Raw genomic sequence first — 12,302 nt, 5'->3', positions numbered from 1 at the left:
GCCCATACTCAAAGCTGCAATATCAGTATCGTATCGGAAGTAAAAAAGTTGTATCTGAACATCCCTGGTTTTTATTTACGTTTTCCACAACGTCCCAACTTCTTTGAAATTGGGGTTTGTGTATTTAAGCAGTGTTAATGTTCAAACTGTGCATAATGTTACAGAGGCTTACGATAATATTAAATATACCACTTTTTAAGACTTTAAAGGTGTCATATTTTAACAAATGTTTCTAGTATTTGTGATGTAATACTGGCTCTATGGTGCCTTAGTAAACCTGTGAAATATTAATTAAAGTCGTACACGCATTGCTAAATTCCAGACTTTGTTCTGGCGAGAGGAATGAAATCAGGTCAAAATCAAATTTTTTTATACTAAGTCTATATTAGAGAGTCAATCTATGGGGGTCTAAATAGCCAAAATATGGGACCTTTAAACCTCAGTCTTGTCTTTGACCATACCCAAAAAGGTTTTGAGAACCACTGCTCTATAAGGTTTCACTGTTGTATTATGATATAAACCAATGTTTAAAAAGTATCCTGGACAAGAAATGCTTGTGTTATTTTCCAGATAATTTGAAAAGTAACAGGAGATTGTGATGCACAGTCACCTATTTATGTGGAAACCAACTATTTGTGGTATTTTCACAGCTCGTAAAACAGAACAAGACATGTAGCCTGTGCTTTTGTCTACTTTTATGACATTTGCAGAGGAAAATAATTGCGAGCTTGTGTTGTATTATATTTGTACAGTTGGGAGTTTTACGAAAATGTCATCCCTTAATCTCCACTCTTTTCAGATTGGTTTACAGGTCTCCTGTAGGGGGTTCCTGGGGTCCAGTCGAGCCTGAAACAACAGACTGTTGCATTGTCTGGAGCCAGGATGGGGTCTGTATCAAACTCTGGCAAAGGTACATTGAAATGCAACAGGGCCTCCCATTCTGCACTGCATATGTTAATTCTGGCAACATGCTGGTCAGCCAGCCAGCCTGCTTCTTTGTGACTGAAGCAACTTCAAAAAGCTGCCACTGAAAAACAGGCAGGAAAGAAAAAGTTTGTTCAAAAAGTAGGTCAACCAAGCAGGGTCACAAAATGCTCCCAGATAGACAACATCATCAGAAAGACCACAAACCCCTCCCTGGCAAAGGCACCACAAATTCAAATTAGTTTCAAAAGGCCTCATGATGACAGCAAATTAGTTGAACACATCCTGCAGTTCTGCAATATCGTATTTGTACAAACACTGTGTAGCTCAAGGCTGTCCAAGAAAAAAAAGAACACCAATGTCACATGATTTAAACTGCCGATTGGTCAGCGTGACATTAGAATTTGTTTCGTATCGAAGCCATGTAAACATCAACATTCTTGGCAGGTTACAACAAAACGCCCACCCTGAGGAGACACTTTGGGCCCGATAATCTGACCTCTCACCGTACAGGTGCCATCTTGGAGCCTGTACAGATCTTAACCAATGATAAATGCACTTCAACAAGGTTGGGGCTCTAATCTCCTCAGGCTGCAAAAAAACACTATAGGCCAACTCATAGTAATGACCTCCCTAGATTTTTCCAACATTTTTCCTTATGGTCAGCCAACAGCTCACGAAAGAATGATTTTGTGCATATTGTAATATTCTGTAATTAGTAGAAGACAAATTTATTGGTAGTGTTTAATAGCCAAACCTCCCAATCCTGCAAAATACAGAGTTCTTGTGAAAAAATATAGCATTTCCTGTGTACCAGTATTTTGCGCCGGGATTCAGACGCTCAAGGTAGAGGTGATACCTCTACTTATGAGTCTTAATTTGTTACGTGATTGAGCTCGTAACTCAAATTACTCGTATCTCAAAATGTGAGATGCAGGATGGCAGCTGGATGTTGTGGGGTTCTCTGCCACCATATAGCGGTGGCGTATCTGAAGCTCGCTAACATTTCAAATTTTGTTTCACAACACACAGAAATAAAAAAATTTACCAGGTTACGGCATGTGACTCAGAAAACTGCTGGTGCACTCATAAGTAAAGGTACCACTGTATTTTAAATATAATATAATACATACTACAGTAGTACATAATACAGTGGACTAGGGCTTAAGCCATCGAATTTTACCGATCATCTCACTGATTCGAGTAATCGGATAAAAATAGATTTTGCATTATTAAGCACAAGAACATCTGCATTGGAGGTGCAGGTAATATCATCACATTCTACTGTAGTATCTGTGACTTTGAGAGGCCTGGCATTGGCGAGTGATGTGGGTGTCAGCCAATGGCTGTTATGCGTGTTAAGTGTATAAACGGGCTTATTACATGTTTGTTATTGTATTCTTGTTCAATAAAGCGATTAAAAGTGTGGTTTACCACTTTCGGGGGCATTACAGTATGGTCTAACCAGTGATGGTAGGCTATATCAAATTAACTAACATCTACGTTGCCTTGTGCTGGAGACCGTAGACGTGCTGTTGTGGTACACATTGCACTTTATCTTCCTAGTTAAGTGTGAAAGGATCCCAAACTTTGGAAAGTCTATCTATTATTGACTTTTTCCTCCTGGCTTGCTGCCATCGTGACAACTTATTTCTGCACGGAGTGGTGCGTGCAACTGCAGCAACATTAGTCCGTGTGGAAAAATAATCCCTGTGATGCTCTGAGGCAGAGATTTTACTTCATCCTTTATTTGTAATCAAATTATTCGAGTTCGATTAATCTTTGCAGCCATACAGGGGATCGACCCTTCCTCCTCAAATGCACTTGAATTCCTACAATTTTGAAAACAAACAATTTTGGGGTGAGATGTCAGCAAAGAGCCCTCAGCTCTGTGAATTTAAAGGATTACTGGGGGATGCATGCTTTTTATTTGGCTTTTTGGGACTTTTTGCATGACCAATTTCAAAATATTCCACCAATCAACGACGAGAGCCGACGAGATCAGTGAGCAGCCACAACAAAGGGTGTTAAGAAACAAAGGGTGTTAAGAGAAGAAGGTGACAGGAGAAGAACACACACCGGCAGCTACATGAAGGAAGCAGACTCAACATTCAAAAACGCGTTAGTCTCTGAGGGTGTCCCAATACTTTTGTCTAGCGTGACTGCCTTGTATGTCATCATTTGCTATCAAAGTTTAGGCAGGGTCTTTATGCTGTTTTTAGGTTCAACAATGGTTGTTTTTCCAACGATTTATTTCTATGATTATTTGCTAGTTGGGAAGATACTTTATTGATCCAGTAGGAAATGAGGAAAAACTGTTCCTAAATCCGCAAAAATCGAAATGCGATACAGACTGAACGAGTGTCAAAAACTTCTCCCACTACATATTAAAGCAGCTCTGAATGTCTCGCTGTCTATTATACACCCCCCACAAGTACCAACAGGTAATACAAATCATTTGCAACAATGCCATTATCGAATAGATATTGCAAAACACATGACATAATGTAGAACTGTCATAATGTAATTCTTCTACTTATTTTACTCAAGAAAATACTGGTTAGCCTGTGATAGAAGGATCTTGTGAATAAATAACTAAATAAAAGACTTCCATTGCCGTTTTTCGGCCAAGAAGGTTCAGGAGTACAGCAAAACACGACCGGGTCAAAGTCGTTCTTACTGACAGTTGGGATTCACATATTAATCTCAGTATCAGGCTTACTCAGTAGTCTGCCACCCAAGCGGCGGAGCGAGAAGCAAACAGCCTCCAACTGACCTAAGTAGAACAATATAGAGAGAGGCCCAGCACACAGCCAAAGAGCCCTGTTCTTACATAATCTGCTGAGCCGCTGCCAGTCAGACAAGATGCCTTCGGGCTCCGCTCTGGGGATGTGAGTGGCACATTATCACCTCGCACCCCCCCCCCTCAAGAGAGATCCCAGCACTGCCTGTCTGGCGCTGTCGCTCCCCGAGCATTTCATTTCATGGCTAATTGCTGGCGGGCATCCTGCCGGACCAAACACACGTACCCTGCCATCCACAAGCGGATGGTGCGGCCTCTCGAAGACAGTCGGTTCTGGGTCCGGTGCCAGGCTGTGTTGGATTCTGAGCAAAATAAAGAACGACATTGTTCCCTCGCATTGCTACACGGATTCGGGCTGCTGTTTACCATATGCAGCTTAGACAATTGCCATAGTAGTGCATTTTAATGAAGAGTCAACATGGAAAATACACAACCTGCACCGCGGCACATTTAATTAGGATTATCTTTACTTATATGGATAGAAGAATTACAACGCTGAGGTTTATTGATGATCTGACAGAAGTAACGATGAATTGTGAGAACACATCTATTAAAAGCCTGAACTGTTTGAGAAGTGCTGTAAAACTCTACCTCTTCCCTCACTCTGCAGGAGCCATGCGGCATTTTGTCGCCTCAAGACTGAACGTCTGGATGTTTTATGGACATTATCGAGGGAAAATACTTGGCGCAGTCAAAACGTAATGAGCCCAAATTAATTTATCGGCTTTAGTGTCATAATTTGCCGAATGGCTCTGCAAAAGACATTTACTCCGCGTTGCCATAGTGTACAGTATATTTCAATCCAAAAGCTAGTGTATTTTTAGCCTTGACGCATATCTTTTGACATAGTACGGTAAATATCTGACTGCCAATAAAGTTTTTTTTTTTTTAAACTTGTCTGCGGTGTGGGACAGACAACACGTCTGAGACTAATGCCTGGATCAGACAACAAGACAAATTTGGTCAGTCAGACTACTGCAATAAAATCTTGTATTCCGATACCACCGCATCCCGTCTTTTACGATTACTGGGCTTTATCTTATCAACTCAAACGCGACCAGATACACTCGTTACCGTGGCGACGACAACAACAATGAATCATATCGTGTGTGTTATAGGAACAAAATGGGGGAAAAGTGTGCTGGTGGTCACCGGTGCTCGGGAGAGGACTTTCATTAAAGAATTGCTTGAGGTATGTCCACGTACTTTTAATACGATTACATGCCAGCTTTCTGTGGAATCATGCTCTAAAGTTTTGGTGTGTGTGAAGTAATTGAATTACAATCAAATAATTTAATTACAGTAAATTAGCACCCATTGTTTCTGTAATGTTGTAATGATGGTTTGACCTGACTGATTAGAATACATGACCTGAATAGAAAATACTTTTGAAGATACTGAGTATACAGTACACAAGTATGTACAGTAAAAGGACAAGTCATTTAAATAGACACATTGCTCCATCTTGTGATCGGATCGGTGATCGGTTATCGTTTTTTTTAAACTGGCTGATCGGCCCCAAAAATCCTGATCGTGTAAAGCCTAGCCCTGTGACCTCTGAAAAAGAATTTGGGAGGATGATAAAACCACAGTCGTTTGCATATTATTACAGGCTTTTCGTCTGGTCGGAGGGTCGGCTTGACTGCAGACTTTGATGTAGACGGCTGGCCCTGGCGACGTGTCTGACCATTTTAATCAATGACTGTGTGACAAATGAGAATTTGTTTGCGTATGACATCGATTGACCATAATTTTGGGGTCATGTTATATTGTTGTTGACGCATAAAATAACAATATAAGGTATAATACTAAATTGAGGTGTTTGGAAACTCAAGCAAGATGTGTCTTTTTTTTAAATTTATTTACTGAAAATAAGTCATTTGGGGGATGTGAGGATTCCGCCTCACAGCAACAATATACTCTTTCTGATTACATTTAAATGCTATTGAACTTTGCAGTGCAGATGTCCCAAAACATACTGCAAAAGCAACTCTATACTTGTTGAAGACAAAGAAATGGAACATTCTTAAAGGGCCAAGACAAATAAATTTGAAGGCAGCAAGACCCATAAACAAGGTTAGGGAGGAATTTGGTGTCCGTGGGGCCATGGGTAAGTGTTAAATTTTTGTGAAACCTCTTAAATTAAAGCAGACTGTCTGTCTACACTCTGTAATTGCCAATTACTTCTGGTCCTAACTGCGAGTCACCCATCGAAACCAAAGCAGTGGGAGAAAAGCTACAAAAAAGCTCAGTCACAATTAGTTCTCCAGATTATTCATTTGACAATACCAATCAAAGAAGAGTTCAAATGAATGTCCCTTATTGAATATGGCTAAAATGTGAGTGTCGATAATGACACAGGGCCAGTTAGATGAACGTTGCCACTGTGAGCTGAATGAGGAATCCCTCAAGCGATTCATCTGATGAGCATTTAGGGTACGCAGCACCAATAACATTAGCTCGCCGTGTCAGTGGCGCAGTCCTCACGCAAATCATCTTGGATATAATCTGGCCGGACTGCCTGAGATTCAGCTACAACAACAGATGAAACTAAAGTCCCATATGGAACGTCAACACATAACGACTGTAAACATCGCCACCTCAGCAACACATGACACGGCGCCAGCAAAGTGGCTGAGGTCATTTGACGATTGAATTCCAATGTGGTGGTGATCCACTCCCATTGCTCCCAAGATTGACTGGCTTCATTTCACACACTCATCTGCAGCCGCCGCAATACACTCAAGGGACGAAACTGCCACTTTGAAGCTTTGTTTACATCATCTGATTCTGGCTAAAGGACAGACTTGATCAACAAGGAGGCTAAATCGACACTGAGAGGCTAATCATGCCTCAGATACCATGACAGTCTCGTAAAACCTTGCCTCTTGGATCCGCTAACCAACTGTTGCAAGATTTGCAAGATTTAAATGGCATTCACCCTCCCTGTTCTTTAAACAATGACAATTTGGGTTTAGATTACAGCCCACGACATGGCCAAGGACACATGATTATGAACAGGCCTCTCTTATCGTGGCAGAGAAGCTCAACGCATGACTCTGGGAATTTGTTAGATGGAGACTTCAAGGGGAGTTTTGTCATACCAAAGAAACGGTTACTCGTTTGATTCTAAAGTGACCTGAAGGACTTTTTGTTGACCTATTCTATAATTTGAGACCATTGTGGGAACATCACCTAATGTCACACTTATGAACTCAACCCTTTCAGGAATATAAGTCCCTATAAAGTGAAAATAAATGTCTTCTAATTTTGACATGCCTCAGAGAAGAGTGCTGTTAACAACCCTGCCAAATTTGAATGATTACAAAAAAATTGAGAAGTATATAAAATGAGGCTTCAAAATTGTGAAAAATAAATCTGTTCCCTCTGCTCTCAACAACAACAACAACAACAACGAAGCGCTCTAAAGCGGTCATGCCTGGGTGAATCCCCAGTCCAAGCACTGGCTCTCACATCTCACATTTCTTTAAAAAAAAAATAATTAAGATTTTAGACCTATCTGACCAGCCTGATCGGTATCGGCCGATATTTGGCATAAAATGCTGATCAGCTTTAATGATCGTTAATTGTCCCCCGCCTCCTGCCCGATGATAGCTGGGATAGGCTCCAGCATGCCCGCGACCCTCGTGAGGAGAAGCGGCTCAGAAAATGGAAGGATGGATGTATGTATAGATAGATATATATATATAAAACGTATTTAGAAACAAACTCAGAATTCACTTTACAGTGTCTTTAAGGGCTTATTCTATTCTGTTCTAGGCATCAGGCTGCACGCCAGTGTTGACTCATTTTAAAGAAAAACGCTACATCCTTGATAAGCAGCGGCAATCTTTGCAGAGGCCAGTGCTTGAATGTGACCCCCACTTAAATCCCACTACTTCCCTTCCGTGAAACAGGGATTAGCTGTTTATCAAATTTATTTGGCAGGTAATAAAGTTTCTTCCAATTCCAGAAAGTTCTAGAAAAACACAAAATGAAGAATGATTGGGGTAGCAAATTGATGGAAAATTGGCACAGTAGTCTCATGTGACTTGATACTGACTTGATACTGACTGATTATAGACTGTTAAGTATGTTTGTAGTTGGGGGGATACAGTAATTTCTCTTTGAATAGATCAGAAAATTCAGAATTCAGGCCAGACCATTTTCCTAGAGTAAGAGAAAACAATGGTAGAGAGGGCACAGTCCATAATTAGTAACGATAATAGACTTATACAGGTATAAAAGAGAAGCTCAGTAATTTTACCTCTACAGTTGATTTCATCTAGCTATGACTAATCATTAGTTTCCGGTGCAAAGTTTGTCATTTCAGACCTGATTAATGAGTAGGCAACAAGGGTAGTTGATCAGCAGCTATTTATATTTCAATTCATGCTGATAAGCAGGCATAGTCATCACAAAGGCAATCAAGACAAGGCACACATGACTTGAGTTTAAATTGACAGTAAGTAAGGCTTAAATCCTGCGATTAGGGTGCTAAATTCCTCTAATGCTGGAGGGCTTCCATGCCATCAAGAGTGGAGGCATCACACTGGCACTGAGAAGGAACTAGGAGGAGGGGCTTGTCCTCACACTGTGTCCTGAAAACTGTTGTTTCCGACACCCATTTACACGACAACGGAACGTGAACGGTTGCCTGAGTGGACGTTTTTGTAAACGACGCTCCTAATCGTTTTGCTGTAAGTGCGCAACACGGTTGTCTGGGAAAACATGAGCCATGCGCATGTTAAGGGTTGGGAGTGTGCATGTGCTAGTGGCTTACAACCAAAAGAACAATGGAGGACACAGCGTTGTTGTTGTTGTGCGTCTGTGCGTTTTACTGCGCCGCTTTCTGTGTGTAGCAAGAAGCATGACAGATGTTATTATGCCGTTCAAAGGTATTGGAACAGTGAGGCTAATTCCTGTGGTTTTGCGCTACACTGAGAACATCTGGGTTGCTGGTAAAAGATTAATATGAGAGGAAAGATCAACAGTTCATTTTCATTTTCAGGTATTTACATCTAGACTTGATACACAACATGAGCCTTTCGTTTAAAACACCATATTTTTTTGTGTGAGCAAAAGAACACATTGATGATCAAATAGCTCAATGTCTATGCTCGGTTACAGGTTTGGGTTTTGCCTTTGAGACTGGAGTTAGAGGAGGAGTAATGAGACTGTCAATGGTTAAAAAATGAGCAATTGTGGAGAAGAATCATTTTGACGCTATCATCGTTTCATGAAATTTCTAAAACTTAAAGAAAACAATGTTCATACTATTGAAAAACAAAGTCATGTCAATGGGTGGAAAAGGACAAAGTATCGGTTATAATCTGTCCATAAAAGTTTTCAAGAACAAAGACTTTTTTTTTACGTATTTGAAAACCAGACAACTGCCAATGGGGTAAAAGTAGTAATTGTGGACAGGGATTTTTTTGACATTATCTGTTCCTGAAACTTTAAATGCAAAGAAAACATTTTTGGTTTTGAATACTAGAGAGTAATATTAACATCTCAGGCCAAGTCATACTAATCAGCAAAGGTTTCATGAAGCAAGCATATCCCACCTAAACAGGACACACAGGGATCACTTGATCATCTTACTGGCAAATCGACCTCCAACTTGAAAACACATGAATGTAGCAAGAATATTTTGACCTTGTCTCTCTCTTTTTTACGATCGCACAAGCCATAAGGTCGCCGTCGCGACCCAAGGTCCTTTTCTCACTGAGCTGCTAATGTTTATGAGCGCAATGAGCGGGCGACAATCACGTTTGACCCACATTTCTGAACCACTACTCAAATTTCACCCCAGCTGCTTGACTGCACTCTTCGTCTTCTGGGGTCTTTATCGGCTTACAATGCATATTCTCATAAACTGACGTACAGCTGGAAATATTACCCACAAAATCATGTCGAACAACATGGAAGCACACAACAACAACCTACCTCCAAAAAAATATGAGTAACTAAATTTTTGCGTAATCCTGCTAACTAACATTAAAAATGCAATGTTCTTGGTGGCGGTAATCATTCTCGCTTTTGATTGTACATTGCTAAAGTGGAAGTAGTAAACTTGCAGTGATGCAGTACTTTGTAATAGGGATGGACATAATGATTGATTGATTGATCGATTGTTTTTCTTTTCAACTCAATATCTACAAGGGCCTGATTCTCCAATAATGCGATGCGATTATCCTGTGGTGTGTAGTTGAAAAATTGATTGCTAAGAATTGTGTCCAATGTGTGGAACTGATTGTAGAGGAGTCCACTACTTTGTTGTCTAAAGCGACACACATACTGATAATCAGGCCTAATTTGAGCATTTTTCCTTTCTGATCAAACTCAGAAAGGCTTGATTCTCTGATGTCGCTAAAAGATTATGCTCAACGATGATTGTCCTCGCAAAACTCATAAATGTTAAAACTTGTTCAATATTCACAATCACAAATCCTTAACTGGTCACTCACCACAGTAAAAATGCCCAAAATGAAGAGTTTGGATGTGCAATGTAGTGGAGTTACAAGATAAGAAAACATTAGCCTAGCTTCTTCTACTTCTCGTGCCCCACCCACTACTTTTATTACCGAATTTCAGTTTAGAAAAATATCGGTTATTATGTAAAAACAAAATAAGTCTTTGTGTACCCTACTTAAAAGGCACAACATGACGCCAACAATTCTATAACCCACTACATCCACTATAACAACTCCTACGGGTAGCATTTTTCTGCTTAATTGTTAAATGCATACCTTTCTGACAGTGTCAGTTGATAGTGAGCTAAATTACACCTCAGTGAAGTCAGTTTTTAGCGCTAGCTAGCAAAATTGCACAAAAAAACAAAGCTAAAGTTTCTTAAAGGCAGAGGGAGCTTTTTCATCTCTTGTAATATATCAGCATTATACCAGTCAACTAAGTTTTGAGAATTTATCTGCCTTGGTTTTGACTATAAATAACACAGGACTATATAGCTATGCTTACACTGTACCCGGTCCAGGAAGATCAGTACTTGGCATAGTACTGTACACTGTTTATTACAAGGTGACATGGTCCAGCCACTTAAGTGACCTCATAAAAGTGGGGAAAACAGCTTCAAAGCCTATATATTCCAATTGTAAGTAGTGTTTAGTCATAAAATAAACACTGTGAGCCGAATTTAGTTCAGTTGTATTTAACGTTTTTGTACAAGAGTCATTTTCTTAATTGGTACTTGCTTGGTGGAAAAAACGTTTGTTACTACTGCATTAGTCAAAGCTTTGAAGAATTTTTTCCAGATTATGAAATATGTCATCATGGAGCAGGGGTTGCAAAACATGGGGTTGGGTCCCAATATGGATTCACTCTCGTGTACTTTATTATTAGTTTTTGTGCAATGTATAGTGATGTTATGCTAATATGTGCTATAGTTCCCTACGTTTGAGGCTGAAAACGTTTTGAAGCCTTTAATCAGGAGCAAAATGACACTGGGATCTTTAGCTTGGTCTCCAACCAGGTTGTGGTAACAACAAAAGATATCAGGCGTGTGGGACTCCCAGGGGTCCAACCTATACTCACACAGCTGTCCAGTACCGACACGGACAAAGAGCAGGCACACATTTTGAAAACTTTTTTTCTTTCACTTACCAAAACGATAGCGAATCTTTCCTCCAGTTCCCCCGGGTCGGGCATGGGTAGTTTTAGGGGCATGTTGTGGCCCCTGAGATCCGTCTGCTGGTCTATGCTCCCTGCGTTCCCCATGTTGAGTTAGAGCGAACAGTTGCTTTTTCAGTTCAACCTACAAATTAAAATTATCCACTAGTGTTTTAAGAAAAAAAAAAAAAAAATGTCTATTCCTTGCCCGTGTTCACTTCTTGAACATATTGAGCACATGTGAGAGGTGAGGAGGGGGGCAGCGGAGCGCGGCGGGCCCCTGGCGTGGACGCATTTTCCCGGCAGCACAATGCGGAGGGGAGACGGGTGGCGACAGAGGTGCTGCTGCTGGTGGTGGTAGTCGGAAGAGAGACCTCGAAACTTCTCTCGCTGTTATCCGAATTTCGCCCAATTTCGACCGCGCTTCCAGTCGGCGAGGGTGACGAGGGGCATGATTCAAGCTTTGCACTTACTTTCCACGTCGCGGAGTAGTCCCGACGAGGAGGTGATGTGTGTGCTCATTAACTAATCCCTCCTCCGCTGAGAAGACACACACGGTCACACCGCGCCTTCACACACACTCATCCCGCCCCACAATGACTCCTTTCAGCCGGGCCAAGCCTCCTTCGCCTTCTTTTCCTCCAGGGCGTAGCTCTCCTAAAGCCGTAGCCAAGGAGATACCATTATTTCTATTGCATTGTGGTACTTTGAGTCCCAGAAAACAAGGGAATCCCCCTGGGTGTCAGTGGCGTTTTTTTTCTGACGAAGAAATACTCTTCTTAACATTTGAAGTGCCTTTTTAACGTTTAAGTTGTCTTTCCAAGACAAACGCACGTACGTACCTCATAAACACATCAAAGACGTTTAGTTAACGCGCATTCTTACTTTCATGTAACGTCATCAAGCAAGCCCGACTACTTGTTGCTAAGCAAAGTTCGTAGACTAT

The 12,302-nt window shown here is 40.9% G+C and overlaps 1 protein-coding gene across 15 annotated transcripts in view; it reads right to left on the bottom strand.

Moving 5' to 3' along the window:
- The window catches only part of fmnl2a (formin-like 2a), a 79,540-nt gene extending 67,481 nt beyond the window's left edge, over nucleotides 1–12,059 (bottom strand). For 2 of the 15 annotated variants that reach the window (XM_061791244.1, XM_061791243.1), the window contains exon 1: nucleotides 11,351–12,058. In XM_061791244.1, coding sequence (XP_061647228.1) covers nucleotides 11,351–11,464 — 114 coding nt within the window. In that variant the 5' untranslated portion in view covers nucleotides 11,465–12,058. Of the gene's footprint in view, nucleotides 1–11,350 lie in introns of all 15 variants that reach the window. The other 13 variants (XM_061791248.1, XM_061791253.1, XM_061791255.1 and 10 more) reach the window with 11 other exon arrangements.
- Between the last annotated feature and the right edge of the window lie 243 nt (nucleotides 12,060–12,302).

Source organism: Phyllopteryx taeniolatus, chromosome 12 (genome assembly GCF_024500385.1).
Source record: "Phyllopteryx taeniolatus isolate TA_2022b chromosome 12, UOR_Ptae_1.2, whole genome shotgun sequence".
In the NCBI taxonomy this organism is placed as follows: Eukaryota; Metazoa; Chordata; class Actinopteri; order Syngnathiformes; family Syngnathidae; genus Phyllopteryx; species Phyllopteryx taeniolatus.
This window is presented reverse-complemented; position numbering and strand designations above follow the sequence as displayed.